Here is a 22,329-nt window from a genome sequence, read left to right as displayed (position 1 = left end):
GTTAGGAAGCCAAGCCAACAAACGAAGCCTTGCAGGTCAGAGCGTCGCTTCTTTATTATGAACGGTCACATCTGATCAGGGCTCATAACACCAGCTGTGGCAGGGTTTGAGGGTTTTTTTTTGAATTATTATTTTTGAAGCCAAGTGATTCAATAACTGGATTTTTTCAGATCGAGGGCCGCGTCTCTCTGTATAAAAAAAGCTTCTTTGATCTGTTAAATAAAAGGCTTTGAAACAGAAAATAGCATAATGTTAGAAAATGGGTTATTTTTCTCGCTGGAATGGTGAGACGTAGACAAGGGAGTAACAACGAGGGGCTTTATATTAGCTAACGTCAGAGTGCGAGTAAGATAAATGGAAATGCATTAGTGCTATGTTTATTAATGGCTCGGAACAAAGGAGCTGAAAAGTTGCTGTGCAGCATAAAAAGTGGGTTTCGGTTTCTCCCCCCAGCATTGAGAGTCGCTGTTTGTGTTTTTCATTTATAGCTGTGTTTTAAAGGATCAGTGCATAATTATTAGATCACATAAATCTGAGCTATAATCACATACATTTTTAAAGAGGCACAATAGAAAACGGGGGATATTTGGAGTTTCAGCTCATCACAATTCAGAGACGGACCTGTTTTTACTGCCTGTTCATAAACACGGCGATAAACAAAGAGCGCGAGGAGCTCCAGCGACGGCGTCAAAGAACGCACGCACTTTGTATTCAGCTGTGTTACTTGACAGTCCCAGAAATGTTGTTGATCACTTTGTTGATTTCAGATTGTGAAGCAGCCTTTAAACTCCAGGCTGTGAGATTTGATATCTGTAGTTTTCTTATTTTATTACGTTTTCTTGTTGAAGCGATGTCTCAGGAACACCTTCAGGGAAATTCGTCACATTTGGCTCAAAAGTCCTCTGGGACTGGAGGGTGGATTGAATCGATTTTGGAGGTCGAAGGTCACTGTGGCATGCAGGCGCACTCAGCGGAGCTGAAAGGATGAAGGAAAAACAACGGAAAAAGTTCCTCTACGTATCATAACTCCACAATCAACCTGCTAGTAACCAGGGTATGATTGAACACAAGCGTCCACCACCAAAGGTCAAAGGTCAACTTTAATCTGTTGAGAAAAAAAACACTCCTGGCCAAATTCAGTGTTGTGGCAGCCTTGAGGTTAGACGTGCAGACATGTTTACTGAGCTACAAACTAAAATCGTCAGTGGTGATTGGTCCACTCTGGGCTACTGCGGGAAGATGGCGAGCTCAGTGGAGGAGGGTCCGCTCAATCAAAGGCTGAAAATCAACAAATTTTAATTTAAATCATCGGTATTATATTCCATTCCCCTACATCCCGCACGCTGGTCCTGAAAGATGTCAAGAGATGAAACGAGCAAGAAAGCAGCGAGCAAACGCGGCCCGTCTGACACCGACATTAACCAAGTTTTACAAGCGGCTACACGAGGCCAGTTAGAAATCTCTTCTATCACGCTTTTATTCACCATCCGTTGTTTTGGGAAGTGAAGCGAATCAATGACTTTGTGATTGTAATGGCCCTCTGGGAAAGAAGATGAGAATCTGCTCAGATAATAAGCCGCTACTCAAAAGCTGCAGAGCAACAAATTACAACAATGCACACTCTGCTGCGCGCACGCACACACACACACACACACACAGATACACACCGCTGAATTCACCATTAACAGAGTACATGAGGACGCCTGATGGAGACGTCGTTGCTCGGCTGCTGCCGTCTCAGAGAAACGATATCGAGTCGGTTTCAGGGAGGATTCCGTTTTGACGGCGAGAACTTTACCAACTGGTGGAACTCGTTTTTGTCTTCTTGCTGGTTCGTTTCTCCACTTTTTTTTCTGGTTTCAAATGTAAAAAATCTCATTATTTCCTTTGTGTGAGTCATTTAATCATGATTTCCATGCGTGTTTGCAAAGTAAGGGAGAAAAACTCGTCCACTGTGACCGTGTTTAATGAATACGCCACACGACCAGAAGCACGCGGACGCTCCTGTTGACAGAGCTGCGTGAGCCTGTCCGGGCAGGGAAATCTCACCGACATATTTATTGTGTTGGGGTCAGTGATTCATGCAAGTTGCCTGAAAGGAAATAATCAGGATGACTTTTTCTTGCACTGCATTGAGATCTCAGCTCTCGCTCAGGGCTCGGGGAGCTTCGTCGGGTCCCCCCTGTTCTCACCACCATCAGGACAGACTTATTCTCATCAAATCCGTTCATGGCTGCAGCTGGGCGGGGGGTCGGGGTTGAGACGTAGACCTGACATCATGCATGCTGCTGCTGTCTCTGTTGCCTCGTGGAGTCCATGAATTAAAGGAAAAACAACACACTTTGTGTTTTAATTTGGGAAGTCGTGCATCTAACATGAGGAGAAACGAGTTCAGACGCTACCGACCCAGCAAGGAAACACAACATCCAGCCTCGAACTCATTTGCACACACCTCCATATGTGCCTGCTCAGCTCTTGTTGCTCTGGCGTGATCGGGCCGACTCTCTAATGCCTCCATCCTGTGTACTTAAGCTCTACGGCAATCTGCAATAGTGCTGCGCTGGCTAGTTTATTGGCAAAACTGTTGTCTTCTATCACTCCGCTCTTGAATTCCCTCCCTCCTCCCTCCCTCCCTCTATCTCCCTTTTGCTCTCTCTCTCTGTCTGTCTGTCACACTCCATCTCTGTCCGTCTCTCAGAATATTTGTTTATCCCAACAGTATTGACTTCTCCATCTCTGCCAGCCTTCCCTCTAGGATGCCGGCAGTTCAGCCAAAGAAGCTGCTGGATTTTCATTTCCACAGCTGGCACTGAGAGGAGGCCCGCCAGGATCAGAGCTCGGCCTGGATGTCAGAACCAGTTGGTCTCAACCACCTGTAAACGGCGCATAAACACACCTTTACATTTGAGGGCTCCAGATGGTTATTGATCAGACATTGATTGACTGGCTTCTTGTTAAAAAGATCTTGAGACGAGGCCCGCAGGCCGGCTGCTGGAGATGCTGACTCCTCCGTCACGCTCGGTGTTCATTTACATGCACCCTCGCACGAGCACGCGCACTTGATGAGTTTTTTATATTGGCGAGCTGAAGCTGTTGTTAATGAGATGGGACGTGTTTTGTTGGGCTCTGCAGCTTTACACCCCTTTCTCACTGACACGAAGGGAAGAGGAGGAGGAAGGCAAGAGAAATACAGAGACAGTTGACGAGGAAGCAGATGTCATTTTCCTCCACGAAGAAATGCGTCAGGATTCTGTGACACATGCTTGACTGAGTTAGACGAGAAGATCCGAGTGAAAGCACGCGTTTATGCACTTCTACTGGTTCCTAACTGGACGTTCTAGGAGCAAAAAACATCTGATTATTTTAGAGATTTCTATTGAAGATGTCCTACCTGCTCCGTTCTTCACCAGAGAGGCTAAACGACATGTTACTTACATTGTTGCTCACCCATGCTAGCTAGCAGCAACCTACAGGATGAAGAATTCTGTCCAACATCTCTATCGTGCCGTTGTGCGCCTGCTCTGCTCGTCCCGTGAATCGTAACACAGTAGAGCCAGACTAGCAGGCTACATGAGACCAGCCCCGCCAAAAGGGACGAGCGCAGGAAGAAAATCAGCGAGTTAACGGTGTAAAAGCACAAAAACTAAAATCTGTGTGAGTTTGCGCACTTACATCTTTGTTAGGTAGGGAGAGGTGCTTTCCTCTTGATTTCACAGTGACAAGAAGCCAAATCCCAAGATTGTTCACTCTGGAGTATTGTGTGTTCTGGATTAGTGCACATTCTTCTACTTTTCAACTACTCAAGCTGCCAGTCTTTGCTCCGCCGCATCCCAGGATGCAAAGCGTTCCTGGCCACGAGAGCTGTTCAGTTCAGACTTGTGGCTCACACTTGACAGCCAGGTTGGATTTTTGGATCAGAATCTTAGCACAACTCAGTTGCTCCTGAGTTTGTTTGGGACCGGGCCGAGACCACCTCCCTTGCACAGTTGTTTTGCTCTGCGAGTGTGATCGTTGTGTTCACACCTGCCCCAACTAATTACACCAAAGGAGGTTGAAGTCTGGACATAACAGGCCTAAAACGTGCAAGTGTGAAAACCCCCTCAGATCTGCGAAGCGTTACATAAACTGACGTTTATGCAGGTTGATCCATCAGCGTTCAGAGCCTTCGTGTTAGTAGAGCTCACCGTTTTATTAGTTTTTTGTTGTTTTATGTGAGCTCACAAAAGCAAAGAACATAACATGACCAAGCATAAAACAAGTGGCGGGAACATTAAAGGACTAACAATAAAAACTTGGATATAAAGTCAACAAATGCATAAGAAGCAGAGATCTCCAGGAGGTCATAAAATAGCTGTGATGATTCTGGTTCAGATCATTTTTAATCTTGTAAACAAAGAGGGAAATTAAAAAGCTTCGTCGTTTGATATCTTGTGGTTCTGTAACTATTTGTTTAGGAGGAACCCAGAACGCTTGTGTTCTCACCCTGTTTACATTGTCGTCCAATTTAATTTAGTTTCCATGTTTATGTCTTTGCTTCTCTCCAAACCGCTGTTACAATAACCTGCAACGAGTTTGCAACTGCGTTGGTTCCCTTTCATGAGCCATAAAGCTGTTTGGGAGTCAATAAAATCATATGTGACAGTGAATTAAACCCAGAATGATTAAACATCTTCGCACATTACAGCATTATGAAGATCTAACGATCTCATTAAGAAAAGGTTCGCCTGTGTGGTCGTCAGCTCAATCAGAGCCGCTCTCCTTGACCCCCGGGGCTGACATCCTGTTCCGGGTGGCAGAGCTGTCTCCGCGCAGTCTGTTTGGACAGGAAGTGGCAGTCAGCTGGTCCGTCAGCTGTGGAGTGTAATGGCTGGATCGGACGGGTGCCGATCGGCCAACCAGAGAGGTCAGAGATAATGAGCGTGGTGGCGTAGCTGGTGCAGGTGGGAATTGATAACCTGATATTGGATTAGTGTGTGTGTTTGTGTATGTGTGTGTGTGTGGGGGGGGGGGGGGCAGGATCAGAGGGACTACAAACACTGGCACTGGCAAATAAACACAAGCTTGGTAACACACACATGCAATCAGTGACACACACAAACAACAAACACACTGCAAACCCTCCAGGGGCAGTAGACAGATGGGAGGTTGGTGCTAATGGGACACACAGCTAAATGGACTAAATGGACGGAATAAACACTGTTCCCAAGGAAACCAAAGGACTGTGTGTGTGTGTGTGTGTGTGTGTGTGTGTGTGTGTGTGTGTGTGTGTTTGTGTGTGTGTGGGTGGGTGGGTGGGTAGCAGCGGCACTTTCTGCATACTCTATGTTTGCATAGTTTGTGATTGGGGCTGAGCAGGGTTTCAGATCAGTGTGCTCTTAGTGGAATGTGTGTTCAGGTGTGTGTGTGTGTGTGTGTGTGTGTGTGTGAGTGTGTGTGTGTGTGTGTGTTTCAGCCTGGTCAAAAGGGATGTATGGTTGTTTAAATCTTGTAAATCAGGCTGTCAGCCAGATAACAAGAACCACCCACAGTTTTCTTCAAAGACAGATACAAGCCGCTACACGCGCTGAAGCAGGGTAGTAGAGAAGCCATACATATACATTAGAGCAATACTTCAACCCAGACGTGTGTTTTGCCTTTCAAATGAGTGTCTTGAGCTCACAAAGATGTTTGTCCCTCCTGCGGTACTTGCGACTCCAGAACGCAGAAAGAGCCAGCCACATATATTTAACTTAAAGCCTGTGAAGACTGATGGCTAACAAGAGGAAAACTAACAAAGGTCACGTTTACAAACTCTTAAGTCATCGTCCGCTCCAGTCCAGGTCTTCCCTGCCCAGGTGTATGATCAGTAACCTACAAACGCTTTAATTTGACCTGAAAAAAAGAACCAATCAAAGCATCTGTCACGAATGCTAACGCCCACCACCAAAGCTCAAATCAGAATGTGGGCACAGCTGGACGCAGGCGACTCGTGTCACACCGTGATGCTCCGGAGAGTTCGTGAACGGACGTTTTTGGGCAGTTCAGCTGTTGTTGTTTTCACGGATGAGCTTCTCTGCCAGCGACTTGTGTTAATTTGATTTCAGCTGAAAGAACAATCCTTCACTAACCTTCAAGTGTTTTTGTTGCCCCGCCTTCTGACCCCGGTGACCCGCCCCCTCCAACTCCAGTGCCATACGTTAATGTACTAAATAACTGCAACAACTGCGGCCTGTGAACATTCCGCAGCCAGCTGGTGCTTTTGTAGTCATTTCATGTGTAATTGCTGGCTCAATTATGTAATCGGGAAAAACATATAAGATAATTTATAGGAGACACAGTTGAGGGAATCCCTTATTGGTTTTGGCTGTAGATGAGAGGTTTGTCTGTCATGGGAACGTTAGAATGCGATACACACACTCACACATTTGTCTTGTCTGTAACTTGAGAGTTAGATGTGCCAGGTACAGCAGATTACCTCCAGCTGCTGGACTTTCCTGCAGAGAAATGAGGTGGAAAGCTGTAGACACACACACACACACACACACACACCCTTGTTATCCTCTGTGTGTGTGAGTGTGTGTTGGCCTGTGGAGAATGGCAATGGATGATGGCTGTCTGAGGAGGCCGATGATGAAGGCTAATGTAATAGGATATAATGGATGACCCCTGAAAATGGCCCACTTCCCTTCCCCTCTCTCTCTCTTTTTCTCACTCTCTCTGTCTTGATGTCGCTCGCCCTCGCAGTCCGTCGGCGGGCGGTGATTTAGTGCGCCAGGTCGCCACACTGCTTAACACCGTGTCACTGAGGAATACAGGGACGGTCAGAGAGAGAATGAGAGACGTTTCATTAGCCTATAAATTCTCCTGATCTGACGCGTCAGTAAAGCCTTGAGCCGGTTTAGTCTCACATGAATTAGTTTGACTGAAATAAATACAGCCGAGTTTGATGCTGCTGCTTTCCACTTTTTACATTTCTAAATCAGAAGTTACAACCTCTGAAATCAGAGGCAGGTTTCTGCTGGTAGTTAGTGTTGCTTCACCTCGCTAACCTGCTGTAGGAGGTTGTGAAGCCCCCAGCCCCCACCCAGGCCATACGAATCAAAGAGAACAAGTACGCCGCCACTGCTGTCCTGTGTTGCAGCTTCAGCTAGCCATCCCGTCATTAGCCGCAGAGCCGCTAGCATCCTCTCTGCTGTTGCCAGATTTGAAAGCTGGGAGTCAGTTTCTATCTATTTTTGATCCGTGATGATTAATACAATGAATACCAATGTTCACTGCTTTTACCAGTCACCCCAGTTACAGTTGTTAGCATCAGAATCAAATGCAGCATGTACGCATGCGGCAGTTAGCAAGAATGCTAAGTTCCACCCGTAGTCGGCAGTGTTGTAACAAGTTGTCAGCTCTACTAGCATGTTCCCTTTGCCACGCTGGGCTGGCATGAATGTAGTTCACTTCAATTAGCTGAAGAATGTTAGTAAAACAGTTCCAAATACCATGGAGCTGAATATTTGATGAGGATGGTGACGCCATGAGGCTGCTGACCTTCAGACCCCAGCGGTGGCAGAGTCGGTGCAGAGAAAACACCAAAACTCAGCGTTTGATTCAAATCGACTTGTGATTCAACGCGAGCAGATGTTATGAAAACTGCTGCAGTTGGAGAGAAAAACACACGTCTTGTCCGATGTTGAGGATCTGTTTTTTTTTCCTCACAGTTTTAATTCTCAGTTTGTCCTATTTCTGTTTAATCTGACATGGACTTCTGTATTTCTGGCTCGCTGTTGTCTTTTCTCCCTCCCCAGTCAAAGCTGGAGCAGTAATTGGCAGGCGGTTAGCCGTGAATGGGAGTCGCTGGTCATAATACCCAAACGTGTCGGCCTTGTTCAGAGGAACATCTACAAGCCACATGATCTATAAGCCGTCTCTGCCTCTCCTTGTCCCTCTGCTGCTCTCTAATTAGCGCTCTGAGCTAATCAATGGGGATTTACTCTGCCACCATGCCAGGATGTGTCCAAGATGTTGTGCTGCCATCAGATTGTCGGGTTCACTTTGGCTCCAGCCCACCTCCGCGTGTTGGGCTTTTACAGCTGCTTCCAGACCAGTTTATGGGTCACGCTGAAGTTTTAAACACGCCACCGATAGTGTGTGATCTCTGATGAAGCCCTGCAGCTCCACACCAACATTCATGGCCGTAGTCCATTTACCACTCTGCAGTTGGGCAAATTCAGAATTTTCCCAGGCTGGCATGAAGTTTCATTTATGTCTGTGCAGAAAATCAAGTAGCTGGTGGCGTAACCTCAGTTATAAAATGGACTGAAGAAAAAGAGACTTGAGGAGCCTCGGAACAGATTCTCCTCCTCACAGTCTGCAGCCTGTAGCTTTGGCGAAGGGCCTTGCAGGTCACATCCACTGCCATCAGAGGGAGGAGCTCCACTGCCCATGTTGGCTGCACCAGATACTCGCTACGCATGCGACGGATTGATATTTTCCACAGTTGGTAGTATTTTTTGACCTCTTTATATGATGTTGTGGGTCACCAGGCGTAGAGCATGAACAGGGGGGGGTTCAAATGAGTGTCTTCAGGATTTAAAAAGATGCCACGACAAGAGGCAAGTCCTCTAAACCTGAAAGCTGTTTGTAGTCTAAGTTGTTGGTTCTAATGTCCTCAGCCTGGTTTGTTTAGGCTGAGGCTCAGACCCACTCGGTTAGGTTTAGGAAATGGTTTTGCATTAAAAGAAGCACTGTTTTTGACCAAAATAAAAACCAGGAAGGCAGACTCACTGCCGGTGGCAGGATTTCAAGAGCCACCTTCTGCTTCGTCTACACATTCTTCCACATTATTCTGTCCTCATCGCTCCGCAGAGATGTTTGAGTATCTTAAATACCTGTTATGGAGGAAGGTTGAGTGTTTGGGACAAACTTTTTTCATGGATACATTTCGTGCACTCGCAGCTGACCTTCGTTGTTGTCCACTCAGGGAAAAACTGGACATCTGTGAGGAAGCTTTGCTAGTTTCCTCTCCCTTGACTAAATCACAAGACTTGTCCTGCAGCCTCCACTCAAGATTCTGGAGGGTTTTGTCGCAGCCTGGGGCCGGCGTGCTGGAGCTGGTGTGGAGGGGAGGACGCTATCAGATGAGGGTATCAGTGGCCTTGTTTACTCTGCAAGGGTCTCACTCGTCCAGGAGACAAATGCCGTCTGGAAACTTGGCAAACATGCAGGAAATTAGATTTGTTATCTGAACTCGAGTGTGGCCACACTGACATACAAATTCAAGAGGCAGGGAAGTGTGTCTGCGTGCTGCACCGTGTTTGTGCTCACACCTGTTTGTCAGCACAAATCCAATTGACAAAATTTGGCATTTTCCTCCAAGTGTTTTTATGATGTAAATGCGAGAGTGCACCCATGTGTGTCCTTTGTAAAGCAGCTGCTTTGTATCAAACAATCAGCCCAGCCGAGCCCAGCCGAGAGACGGCATCTCAGTGGATTCATCCTAATATCGAGAGGCAAAGCTGTAAATCCTATCTCTACCCTGTCACAGAAACAAGCTTCAAAAGCCACATAATGAGGGAATAATTAAATACTTATCAGTATCAATCATGGTTCTCTGAATATGTGAGAGTGTGTGATTGTTTTTGTGTAGATGTGTACATGAGGCTCCAACAAAATCTCTTCCTTGCAAGTATCTGTTCATGATTCCTGGCAGCGTCGGCGCGCGTCTGTGCCGCTGATTTTGATTAACAGCTTCAAGTTAGGGGCGAGTGAAGGACTTTGTGTGTCCTCTGCCCATAGGAAGAAGCACCCCATTAACACTGGGCTCCCACGGGTGCTGGAAGTCCTTGAAAACACTTGAATTTTAATGTGGAATTTCAAGGTTTGAATCGTGCTTGGAGTTTTTGAGTGTAGAGCTCGAAGCGGCTCGAAATTTTTTCAAATCACATCACTTTCATAGCAAGTCTCTCAGTTAGTTAATACCAGCCAGATTCAGAGTAGCGTTCATCAGCTTCGCTGCCGAGCAACGCCTGGAATCATTGTCCCGATTTGGTCAGTCGCCATTGGACACAGGCAGTCTGAGAGGATGAGAGTGAGGTCTGCCACGTCAGAACAAATATGACCCAGTCACACCCCAAAAGGGTTTCAGGGCCTGAAACAGTCCAACAAACCTTTGTGTCCAAGAACATGTGTCTCCGGGAATTTAGATCCAGGAAACCAGGATTGTCATTTGTTACGTCCGTCCAGCTCTGCTGACACTCGGAGGACGGAGCCTCAGCCACGTTTGACATTATAATAAGATTTGCTTTGTGCTGTCGGCTCCGTGCTGTAAAATGTTCCGCCGCCCTTTCGATCTGTTTGCATTTACTCTGAAGATCTTTTTTTTTTTTTAAGTGAGAGTTTTATTATTCAAGTCATTGTGGGACATCGTAGAAACCCAGTAGCCGCCAGTGTTGGCAGGGTCAGTGGCAATATTGAAGATTTCTGTTGTTCTTAATTTTTTTTTTTTTTTTAAATAGCCGATATTATTATCCCAGGATCTGATTCAATATTCCTGTGCAACATGGTTCAATCCTGTGGTCAGTAAGAATTATTAAGGCCTGTCCAGAAATAGTTGTTTCCCTTGTACATGTGATTAAAACATTAATCAGACCTAAACCTCGACTCGTCGGGCGCATTGATTAAACCATTTAGCCGGGTTATGGATGGACCGGAGCAACATGGAAGCTGATGTTGCTTTACATCTTCAGGAGAAATGAAGGCTGTAAGGTTCGAATTGTGTTCATGTCAGCAAATTCCGCTGTTTGTTGGTGTCGGGTATGTTTAATTATTGTTGTGTGTCATTTTCCCAACACTGTTTGTTCCTTCTTCTAAGAGGACTTTCTCCTCGGGGGCCTGGATCTCGATCAGAGTACACCTGACCTCAAAGTCCAGCTTGTCTGATCAGCGCAAACCCTGTGTACCAAAGCTACAGGAGAGCTTAATCATCTGAGATCCAGTTCAAAAGCCAAGGTGGGGCCTTGCCTTCCGCCTCTCAAACACCACAGATAAGATGAGACAAGAAAAGTGGGGAATTTGTCTCAGGCCCAGCGTGAAGCAGTACCTGATGCGAGGTGCTTCAGTGTCACTGTGCCTTAACGACTAAAATCCCTGAATTCAAAGTTGCAGCAAACCAGACCAGAATGCCCCTTTTGGATTTTGACCGTTTCATTCCAGAACCAGGAGCATCAATCTGCTACTAAAACAGCCTCCGCTCTTCTTGGAAAGCTGCTGCCATTCAGCCTCAGGAGCGTCGGCGAGGTCCAACATTGATGTTGGGGGTTCAGTTCTGGCTCACACCCGGCCGTAGATCCATGCCAGAGGTGTTGGACGGGGTTGAGGTCATAGCTCAGAGTGGGCCAGTCGAGCTTGTCATGCCAAAGTGGGGGGAAAAAACCCAACAACCTTGTGAAGTCATTTTGATTTCTATAGTCCAAGAACACAAATGACAAATTCGCCTAAAGGAACTTGTGGGCAGCTGTTGCCAGGGTTGGAAGCACACAGCCGAGACTGGGCCGTGGAGCCAGCACCGCCTGTCACTCCAGTTTCACTGTCTATGTATGTCGGGCAGGAGAGGAGAACTTCAACAGAAGGCCGGCATTTTCCCTCAACATGGCATTACTGACTTCTGTAGTCAAAGATAAGCTCCACGTAGAAAGGAGGGCTGGGTTGAGTGCGACCACCTTAGAAAACAGCTGTTTTTTACCAGCTCTGCTGGTGATGATCGATTACTTCACCATCCATCTCCTCAGTAATGTTTACCTCCAGGTGACCTTGCAGTAATCTCTCGTATTTGGCAATAGATTGTGAAGTTATTAAAGGGACATTCCATAAAAACAGGTGTCATCCATCCTTTCCAGACAAGATTGAGACCCTTCCCTCCCCTCTGGTGCAAGACAGAGGTCCAGACCTCCACTGGACTTCTGGTGGCTTGTTAGCTTCTCTGCATCAGAACGCTAACAGTTGGGTCCTAAAGATGGACGTCTCCAAAATCATCAAAAACACTTTGCTCCAAAACCTTCATTAACAGCACGCGAGTTGTGCCTGACTTTCTCTCAACTGGTAACAACTGCTGAAAATGACTGAGGTCATCAGCGGCTAGCGTTACGGTAACTGCAGCTAAGCTAACTAGCTCCCAGGAGGGTGTTTTGTTTTGTTTTTTGGTGGTGGTGTTTTATCTTAAAGTGCTTTTGTTTTGAAAATTAGATGAATGCATCCCAAAAGAACATGACATGCCGATGACTTCTGTGTTTACAGCAATTTGTTGCCACAAGATGCATAACACGTGTTATTCGCACAGACTACCTAATGACACACACACACACACACACACACACACACACAGATGTGACGCGACTGCTGTTTTGCCTTCGCAAAGCTGATGTGCAGTTTAATTGGAGCCTTCATAGCAGCAAACCAGCCAGTGTGTTGTGAAACCTGTCATTTGCACGCGAGTGCGTCCGAAACCAACAAACTGCACATTACACAGACATTTCCAATTGGTCGACGCCGACCGGCAATTTAAGCTCGCAGGTGGTGCTTTGGTTGAGCTGTGAAGCATAATTCACCATGTGATTGGCTTCATTGTTGCAACACTCTCATTTTTCTCCTGGCTGTTTATCAGTCTGTCCGTCCAGCTGAGATGGATGGATGAGTGGATGTTTTGATGCCGCCCCCCCCCCCCCCCGAGGCTCCATAAACACACCCGCATTCAATATGAAGGGAAATACTGCCAACCAGGAAATGCTAACTTTCTGTCTCCCAGTCATTCACCTGTGTTCCAGTTCTTTTGTCTCTCCAGCATGAACACACACACATACTTCTGTCTGCTCTTGTGTCCTGCAGATGCTCGTGTCCAGCTTGTTGCTTGTTACTTGTTTACGGCACAGCAGAGTTAATTTACCATTTTATGGCTGATTTACAGCCTGACAAGCAGGCGGAGAAAGATGGCCGCTGCCTTGTCCTTGTTGTCCATCCAAGGACTTGTCAAAGGGGCATTAAATGAACGCGTGCGCGCACGCACACGCACACACACACACATGCATGCAAGCACACGAGAGTGATGAGTTTGACTAAAATGAACATCAACATTGTTATGCATTTATACACACACACACACACACACACACACACACACACACACACACACACATTAGAACAAATTTCCATGTGTAGGCTCCCCCATCCCCCAACACTAAACTTCAGAACTATTCTGCTTAATATCGCTCGACTGTTTATGTCCAAACATAACTTTTCTGTCTTGACGGATTCATCAGGTGACAACACACACAGATCTGACCCTCCTCACCTTGATGGGCTTGTGGATCAAACCAAGCAGAGCACTTCACTCCACTGCACTTCTTGTATTTTATGCCTTCGTCATATTTGGGGAGCTTGAAGTATTCAGGGATCAGACGACAAGAGAAAACTTGTGATGGCGAACCTGAAAAAGCGCGATGTGGACCTTCTCATCGCCTCCACGTCCACGCCAGGCTGGTCTGCAGTTGGACTGATGTGGGTTTTTCATGCCAATTTTTCTTGATATTTTGGAAAGTGTAAACCTCAGTCGAGACCACGTTAAACACCTTGAAGAGAAAGCAAATTGAAATCGGTGTCAAAAATAAAAATAAATGTCGCCCCCCTGCTTTACTGGCTGTATGAAGTTAGGATTCCTGTTCATTTGTCCGGCAGGTTGACGATGTAGCACTTTTAAATAATGAGGAGATCCAAAAAAACATTTACACAGAATCAACAAGTTAAGAGCGATGGGAAATAAAAAACATGATACAGCAGGATGATACTTTTTAGAGCCGTCACTGTACAGTGAGAAATAAGAGTGACTCGTAGTATCATTACTTTGGTCCTCTGGTAGTCGATGAGAAAGTGAGCTTCCTGGAGGTTTTTACTCGATTGAAAAACTAAACGCTTTCTGTCGTTTTGATTCAGGAAACAGGAAACTCAGGTCGGGATGAGTTGTAAATATTAGACTTTTCACAGCCTCGGTTACCGTCTGAGGAAAACAGAAATATCCGTGTCCTCCTCTGAGCCTCCTGGGCTCCTGGGCTCCTGGGCTCCCTCGGTTCGGTAACTGTTCTCAGACCCGGTAGTTTGAGCACTGGGCTCCCATTGGACGACACGCAGAGGTAGTACTTCTCTGTTTTCACCGTTACTTTGGCAGCGACTCACTCCCACTGCTTCTGTTTCCATCAATCGCACCCCTTCCCACTGTCAGTGGGATGAAAAGAAAAATAATCCAGTGTCGAGAACTGAATTCCTGCCCCCCCACCCGCCCAATGCAGTAACAATTATACACAGAACATTTATTACTCCTAATAATACAGAGGTTGTGTTCATTGATCCACTCAAGTTCATTCCAGTGGATCAATAAAACTTCCAATGTTCACCGTATTCTCCTCAAACATTTGTTTGATTTAAACCTCAGAACCTCAGACTAAATCCCTGACATCCTGTCTCCTCTTCGTGAAAACGCAGCGTTTTAAGATGATTGTGAGGAGGCTGTGGTTGAGGTTGTGGTTTTGGAGACAAAAGACACTTGGTCAACGTTTGGGAAAAAACCGTGGTTCAGGACAAATAAATAGAAACAGTTGCAAAAGTCCCGAAGTCTCGCCGCTACCTCACAGGCTTGCCACCAGAATCCTGTCAAACGTCTCGATGTCCTGCTGAAAATCTTTTGATTTTTAAAACCAGCCCCCCCCCCCTCACACACACACACACACACACACACCTCCTTGTTATAGCTTGGTGGTATTGGTGCCAGAAGTGTAGCGGCAAATATTTGGACGTCTCTCTAAAAACACAGGCTGCTGCTGTCTCAGCGTCTCGCTCCTGGCTCTCGTCTAAGTGGGCTTCACACACGCCGCTGAGAGTCCAACGTTGACGATGGCAGCTTGAATAATCCCTACTCCTGCGATCTTGTGTCAATCCTATACTTGTAAATACTTCTTAATCATGTACTTGCTCTTCTCTCATGATCCAGATAGGATCAGGACTGTGTTTGGCCTCCCAGCGCTGCTTCATAGTATATCCCCCCCCCCCCACACACACACACACACACACACAATTCATAGCAAATCATGGCACATTTCTAAAAAAATGAACATGTTGTAAGGAGGAAATTTTACCTCACCTCACACTGCAGAGACACAAATCAAAGCTGACAACAGCAGGAGGCTAACAGCGATGCTAGCAAGCACACACGAGGCGTCTGAGCCGCGTTAGCATAGCGATGACAGCTAACAAGAGAAGACATCACATTAGCCGACACCACAGCGTGATAGCAGAGCACTTGCTGCCGCCGGAACGGCTGACTGCAGCGCTGTAGCTACAGGTGTAGTATTCATTCATGCTTAAAGAGTCTGACACTGGCAAGCCAGCAGCCTGCGGCAAGCCGAGCACAACACCTGACAGCTAGTCAATGTCAATGTGCAGCCTGTTGTCAGTGAGGGGGGGACACGGGAGGGGCTTCAGTGGAGTGAGAGACAGAGCAAAGGGTGAGGGCGGCTGACATTTTCCTCACATAACTTCTTCTTCTTTGTTCTTGTTCCTTTTTCTCTTGTGCTTATTTCCTTTCTTTTCTTACTGTTTCTTTCTACAACCTTCCTGTGCTTCATCTTGCATTTTGCTTTAATCTGTTTTTATTTCTTCTTTCTTTTCATGCATCTTTTACATATTTTCTTCTGATTGCAGGATTCATTTCCTTAAATTTGTCTTTCTTCTTTTCTCTTTTGGCAGCTCTTCTGTTGTTGTTTGGCTTTGCTTCTGTTTTTCTTTGCTTCCTCATTCATCTGATACTGAACCTCCTGGATGCCTCTATGAATAAAATATGTAACATTTGATAATACGCTAATATGCCTCCAACGCAATTTTATTTTATTTAGTCTAATTTAACCAGACTGGTTGTAATGAGATCCAGGATCTGAGGGGCCCAGGATCTGAGTGATCCAGCAGCAACACATTTGAACACAGACTCAGCTGTTGCCGTCCAGGTTTATTCTTTTATTAATTTCTAAAGAAATTAACTTTTAATTTATTAGCTCATCAAATTGTCATCTTTCTTTTTTTCATTCTTTCTTTTGTAATGGCGTGTATGAAGAGACGCCACAATTCAGGAGAGTCACCCTCTCGTGGCAAAATAAGTCCTTTTGCTAGTTACCAACAATGTGAATAAAGTGGTGATTATTATCAGCGCTGTGAGATTTGTTCTGAAGAGGTCTGATTGTATGGCTGATAACACGGAGAGCGACTGAAGAAGCTGGCGTCATGTCCCCGCACCGTTTGGTGACATCAGGCTGATAAAAACCTTCTCAGGCTGTGAACGAGCCAAGTTTGTGCTCTCACGTTGGTCACAGTCTGCAGCCCAGATTCTCCCTCTGCCTTCCCGGCGCTGGCTTCAGAGATGAGTGTGTGCACGCAAAACAACAAGCAACATTCTGATGATGAGAGGCTGGCAAATGATCGGCCAGAAATGAGTTTGTTTTGCGTGAAACAGGTGGCCAGCCGCAAGCTAAATGTAGAAACAAAACCCCATTAACATGCCTGTAGTGAAGTGGAAAAAGCTGGAAATATGGCTTTTTGATGGAAGGAGACGAGTAGAAGAGGGCGGTGGTGGGTTTTTTTCCCCAGTGTTGCTTTGTTGTGCGTGTCCTTCAAATCCAGGTGTGGATACGCCTCCTTTTCTCTCCCCATGTTGGTTTATCTTTGTGTAACAGTGTGTGTGGGAGTACAGAGGCCGTTGAGTGTATACGCGTCCGCCACGCTTTCCTCTTTTCTTCAGCCGAGGTGTTTGGACTTCCTGCTGTTAAAGGCCTCGCTGTGTGCCTCTCTTCATCTGACATTTCCACATTAATGACGTTTGCCCACCCTCCGCATCCCCCTGCTCTCCCCACTCCGCTTCACCTTCCTCCCACTTGTCTGTTAACCATTCTGCTTTGATCTCTCCACCCCCTTTTTACCCACCTTGTCCTCCTTTCATCCTCTCCGTTTATCTGCCTCCGTTGTTACTTATTCCCACCCTGCCTTTTTCCATTTTCTACTGTTCTTCCTGTCACGTCAGCCTTTATTCCTCTTTTCTTATTTATACAATGTTCGTGCTTAATCATATCATGGTTGCAGCAAGCAGCAGGATTGGATTTCTGTGCACAAGCAACAGCTCGCTGGGTGTTAAAGAGAAATTGTTCTTGCATTCAGGTGCACTTGAGCAAGGCACTTAACCTCCAGATGTGCGAGGTCGAGCTGTGCAGTCGCCAGCCGTAGGAGGAAGTCATCCCTCTGCGCCATGATCGCTATGTGACTGGTTAAATGCAGAGTATGCTGTCACTCCCCCAAAAATGATACGCTGATCTGAGCAAAACACAGAATGGGAGCCAGTCCCATCCATCAGCCCCCCGGACCGTCGGGGGTTCCTGATTCCAGGCTGATCCCAACAGATCGTCTGAGGAGTGTATCGACGGGATCTCAGGGTGCATTGACACTCGACCCAGTTGTCCCTCCCCCTCACTCCCCCGCTGTCCTGCGCTCAGAGCGCTCAAATCCGTCATGATTTTAACAATCCTCTCGTGTGGACCAGTCATGAGATGAACAAGCCTTTTCTGTTTCTCTGTCTCACTCTTTAGCAGCTGATGAGAGAACGACAGCAGATGGCCAGTCGTCCCTTTGCTTCAGTTGCTGTAGCGTTGGAGGTGGGCGAGGACCAGGAGGAGCTGCTGCAGGTCAGCAAAACGACACACGGACGGATGCACATACAGAACACACACCAGAGCTTCAGAATGTGATTGGCATGAAGCCTCCTGCTCAGATAGCCTGGCCACTTGGCAGCGATGCATCTGAGACTTCCACTGTTACAACTGACACATTCAAACAAGCAGCATACAGACGCTGCCGCGGCGCTCTGCGACTGCTGCGACTGCTGCGACTGCTGCTGCGGTCCTTCTGCGGGTGTGTGTGGATACGCAGCAGGATGTTGACACTCCTAGCACGCTGGTATTGCAGCAGATTGGGCTTCTCTTCTTGCTTCAGGCAAGAACATTTGTGTTCAAACAATGAATCCAGAAAGCCCAGTGCACACACCCACACAGGTTCAGCTATTCACATTCATCTCAGAAGAACTGCTATTGTGCTAAAGTGTCAGTTTAGCGCGCATGCAGTGGTGAGTTGAGTCGAAGCAAAACTAAATAAATATTGGTAAGCAGATGAAAGCCAACAGAATCCGTCTGAGTTCAGCTCTGCCTTAAAAAGTATTTAAAGTTTAAAGGAGAAAACCCATCAGACGTCATCTGTCTCAGTTGGAACCCCCAGAGACATCCCGGCGTGCACTCACGCCGCCATCCATGTCTGAGAAAAGATTATTGGGGATTCCCATATTTCCTCCAGTAAAGCTGGGAAGAAAAAAGAGGAGAAACTACTGAGAAAGGAAGCGAGAGGAGCAGCAAGCACCTGCGTAGACAACATGGTTTTGCGGATGAAGATGATGATGATGTACCTGTCCATCATATTTATGCACAACTCCAGGAGACAGTCTGGAATGATGCAGCATCCCTCCTCTCTTCCTCTGACGAGGCCACCCGTATCTTCAGCGGTCGTCTGGTGTTGTCAGAATGTGTTTGAGTCGTGCAGGAGTACGTGTCATAGGTGCGGTGACTCCATGGTTCAGGAATGCAGGTCCTGCTGAGAGAGCCTGCGTGTTTTAAACAGTCACAACGCTGCTTCCTCAGTTTGTGACCCGACCCACCTGAAACTGTGATATTTTCAAGCAGGCTGGGCCTCCTCGGCCGACCCACACATCAAGACTGCACAGGCCACGAGGAGCTGACAGCTGCGGACTAAAGAAGGCTGTGTTTTAAAAGGTCACGTTAAATATGGAGCCCGTGTGAAGCCGATGTCTTTTTTCTTGTGCAGCGATCACGACGGGCCAACTGGCTGGGCTTCATCAATATTCAGGGTTAAGATCCTCCAGCTTTGTCATGTGTTATCGATCTCCCTCTGAGTAATCAAGGTCAAGCCTGGATGTGGTCTCTACAACTATTACCAGCTGGATCCAGAGGCTCACACAGGTGAGGCCGCCGCCGCTCACGTCAACAACATCCTCCACACGAGCCTGAGGGAAGGACTGACGCCAGAGATTCCACGCTGCAGCGGGACAGCGCTACTTCAAATGAAAGGGTAACTGCCAAATCAGGTGTGCCTTTCCCCTGGGGGGGCAGGCAGTTGTTCAAATGGAGGGGTCACCTCTGGTCTTTGATTCCTGCACTGAATGACACCCATGCAGGAGTTGAATAAGGATGAGAGTCGGGAGGCGATGCGTCGTGAATCACAAAAAAGGTGCGATTGTCTGCTGTGACGTTGACACACGAAAGCTGATGATCCTGGTGCCTGCGCGACTGTAGAAATGTTCCGTCCATCCATTTTTTTCCACTTATCCTGTTCAGGGTTGCGGGTGGGGGTGGAGCCTATCCCAGCGGCTTTCAGGTGAGAGGCGGGGTTCCCCCTGGGCAGGTCACCAGTCCATGGCAGGGCCAACACATATAGACAGACAACCATTGGCTCTCCCAGCCACGCCTACGGTCAATTTAGAGTCTGGATTAACCTGGTCCCTCTTGATGTCTTTGGACTGTGGAGGAAGCTGGAGTACCAGAGAGAACCCAGCAGGAACAGGGAGAACATGGAGACTCACCCAGAAAGACCCCGTGCTGCAGCCGGGGCTGGAACCTGGAACCTTCCTCGTGTCAGGCGACAGTGCCGACCACTGCTCCACCGTGCTGCCCTGTAGAAATGTTGTTTAGTTAATTTATTTAATTGATTTCCACTCGCAATGTACCAGGAGATCGTTTGTGAGGTAAAACCAAAGCTCGGGATTCATCTGCTCAGGTCTGCATGAGCCGATCCCACACACCTGCCGCTTGCTGGTCAACAATCATCAGGAACGATTCATTTGAAGGCTACAAGAGCACAGTTGTGCATCATGAAGAAGAAGGAGAGGAAGAAGTTGTCGAAGAGGAGTTGTTAAAGAGGTTGCTGAAGCCAGCGTTTCTCTCAATCATACATGCAGTTGGAGTGGGAGGATGCGTCACACAGGCGTAAACGCCGCATCCGCAGCCCCTAACCTGACTTGTGTGACGCGGCGTGTCGCTGAACTATGACTGATGTCAGAGAAACAGCTCGTAGCTTCCACCAAAATCTTTCTGACATCAAGATGCTGGGGGAGGAAGATCCAGCCGCCCGGTCCCCCTGACACCGATGCTTCACGTGGCAAACAACACACAATGAAGCTGCAACTCAGGCCGACCTTGAAGTGAGTCACGCCACTCCGCCTGAGCGTGTTCCCAGCTGACGATGTGAATTCACACGCTGTGGTTTATCTGTGGTGGTTCTTGAGATTCTGGAGGTTGGACTTTGGGTCCGAATGATCACTCCTTTGACAAAAACAGGAAGTTGATCAACAATCCAGGGCTTCTGCACAGTTCCCACTCCCTGTCAGCAACTGAACAGCATCCAAATATCCCCGCAAAACAGCTGTGAAACAGCAGCTACCGCCAAAACAGATGTAGCTTCAAGCAGACTCCTGCGGTGCAGTGGCCTTTCTGCCCATCCACTCGTGTGGCCATGACACCGCCGGCCTCTAGACTGCAACCGCCGCTTTCTCTGGTTTGGTCCTGCCACTTATATTTACAAGTAATCTGCTTGTTCTCCTGGAGAGGACCGGCTGCTACTTTTTGAGAAATGATGCATCTTTAAAATAACACAGTTGATGTTTAAGATGTGTCTGAACGCCACATAATGATTTAACTGACCTTGTGTAATGTACTTGTCATCGTATTATTAATCCCGATTGGAGCGTTGCATTATGGGAAGCCCTGTCATCCCCCTGATGCCACAGCCGACCCAATGGCAGATGTTGCTGGTGATTTACTGCACACACGAGGTCAACAAGCCAGAGTGAAAGCCAAGAGAATAATAAGCATCATTCATCAGCGAGAATGCAGACAAAGGTGCAGGTGAACCCTGAGAACCTGCAGCTCCAGCTTAAATATTCATCACGTTTTACTACATCATGGCAAGGCGATGTCATCGTCTCCACTGTGGATTCAACATTATGCCACGTAAAATGTTCTCAGCTCAATGTGGGAAACAAACGATGACATCACGCTCACAGAACACAAGAACAGAAGTGATCGTTGTTTTGGCGATTGCTATTTTAACCAGAGGAACTCGTCCAGCGGTCAGCTGTTCAGACTCAACACTGAGTGAATGTTTGAGAGCTGGACTGCTTGGCCCCCCCTACTCACCAGTCACAATTAGGGGTTCAGTATCGAGCTGCAGGACACATCAACATGGTCGCCAGGGGAAGGGAGGATCGATCCGGATCAGAAGACGGCCACAAATCACCGCGTTCACCGGAGTTCACGTTGTGTTCACGTCAACGCCGATCAGAGCTGATGGATACTCGTCTCGACTTTGACCTGTGAGCAAATGCAAGTGAAAGCTTGTCTCAATGTAGACAAAACACAGATGTTAGTAGTTCATGGGTTTCAGTGGGAGTTTGACCCGTAGTTGGTTGGCTTTTATAACTGCTGCTTGTAGTGATTGGCATTCATCACACAGTGAGACGCTACCTCAGTTTAATTGGAGTGTCAACAGTTTGTGAGCTTAGCTTCAGGCTGAAGTATATCATGATGAAGTCTCACATATGTAGCAGGTAATTCTGTCCGCCTAGTCCACCTTCTAATCTCTGCCTGTTGGAGGTTCCGTCTCCTTGCCTCGTTGGAGCCGAAGGTTACAGAAACAATGGCCTGAAAGGCTCCGTCCGCCATGTGCTGCTTAATTAGTTTTAGCTGCGTTTTGACCAGGTCGTATCTGGCTCACATCAGGTTGAGTGATGTTCCGGTGGAAAGTTCCTTCTCTTATCTGTGCCGTCGCCTGGTTTCCATTTCATTCTTGAAGGTGAGAGACAATGGGGCAGAACGCAATCTTCACATGGAGGTTAATTGCACAACATCTGGTTCATAGTCAAGCCTGCAGCTCTGCATAATTGTGTAATGAATGAGGGAAGGGGAACATTTCTTAGCTGCCCTGCGATGATTAAACAAATAGAGTCATCATCAACCCATTTCATGCCATGTTTAGACAGCAACCGATGAGTGCAACACCTGTTGTTGTCATATTTGCTCAGTAGTGACGGAATTTCTGGTTCAGTGCACCAGCATGTGCAGTCCAGACTCAACGGAGACGGTCTTCAGTGTGGCTGCTTCCTGGAAGTTAATGGTTTGAATCATTAGTCGGGATCACGGTGCCGACCGGTCACGGAGC

At 47.1% G+C, this 22,329-nt stretch overlaps 1 protein-coding gene across 11 annotated transcripts in view; it reads left to right on the top strand.

The window, feature by feature from the left end:
• The window catches only part of atrnl1a (attractin-like 1a), a 204,417-nt gene that overhangs the window by 151,715 nt on the left and 30,373 nt on the right, over positions 1-22,329 (top strand). For 9 of the 11 annotated variants that reach the window (XR_015109331.1, XM_086179718.1, XM_086179721.1 and 6 more), the window contains one exon: positions 17,640-17,735. The exons of 1 other annotated variant lie outside the window; for it this stretch is intronic. Coding sequence is in view for 9 of the 10 variants with exons in the window: in XM_086179718.1 (XP_086035844.1) it covers positions 17,640-17,735 (96 nt within the window). In the remaining variant the exon portion in view is untranslated. The remainder of the gene's footprint in view (positions 1-17,639; positions 17,736-22,329) is intronic. One more of the 11 variants, XM_086179719.1, reaches the window with a different exon arrangement.

Source organism: Aulostomus chinensis, chromosome 16 (assembly GCF_037954235.1).
Source record: "Aulostomus chinensis isolate RoL2024-O1b breed Wild chromosome 16, RoL_Achi_v1.0, whole genome shotgun sequence".
Taxonomy (NCBI): Eukaryota; Metazoa; Chordata; class Actinopteri; order Syngnathiformes; family Aulostomidae; genus Aulostomus; species Aulostomus chinensis.
Note: the sequence above shows the minus strand (reverse complement) of the source record. Positions and strands in the feature narration are given on the sequence as shown.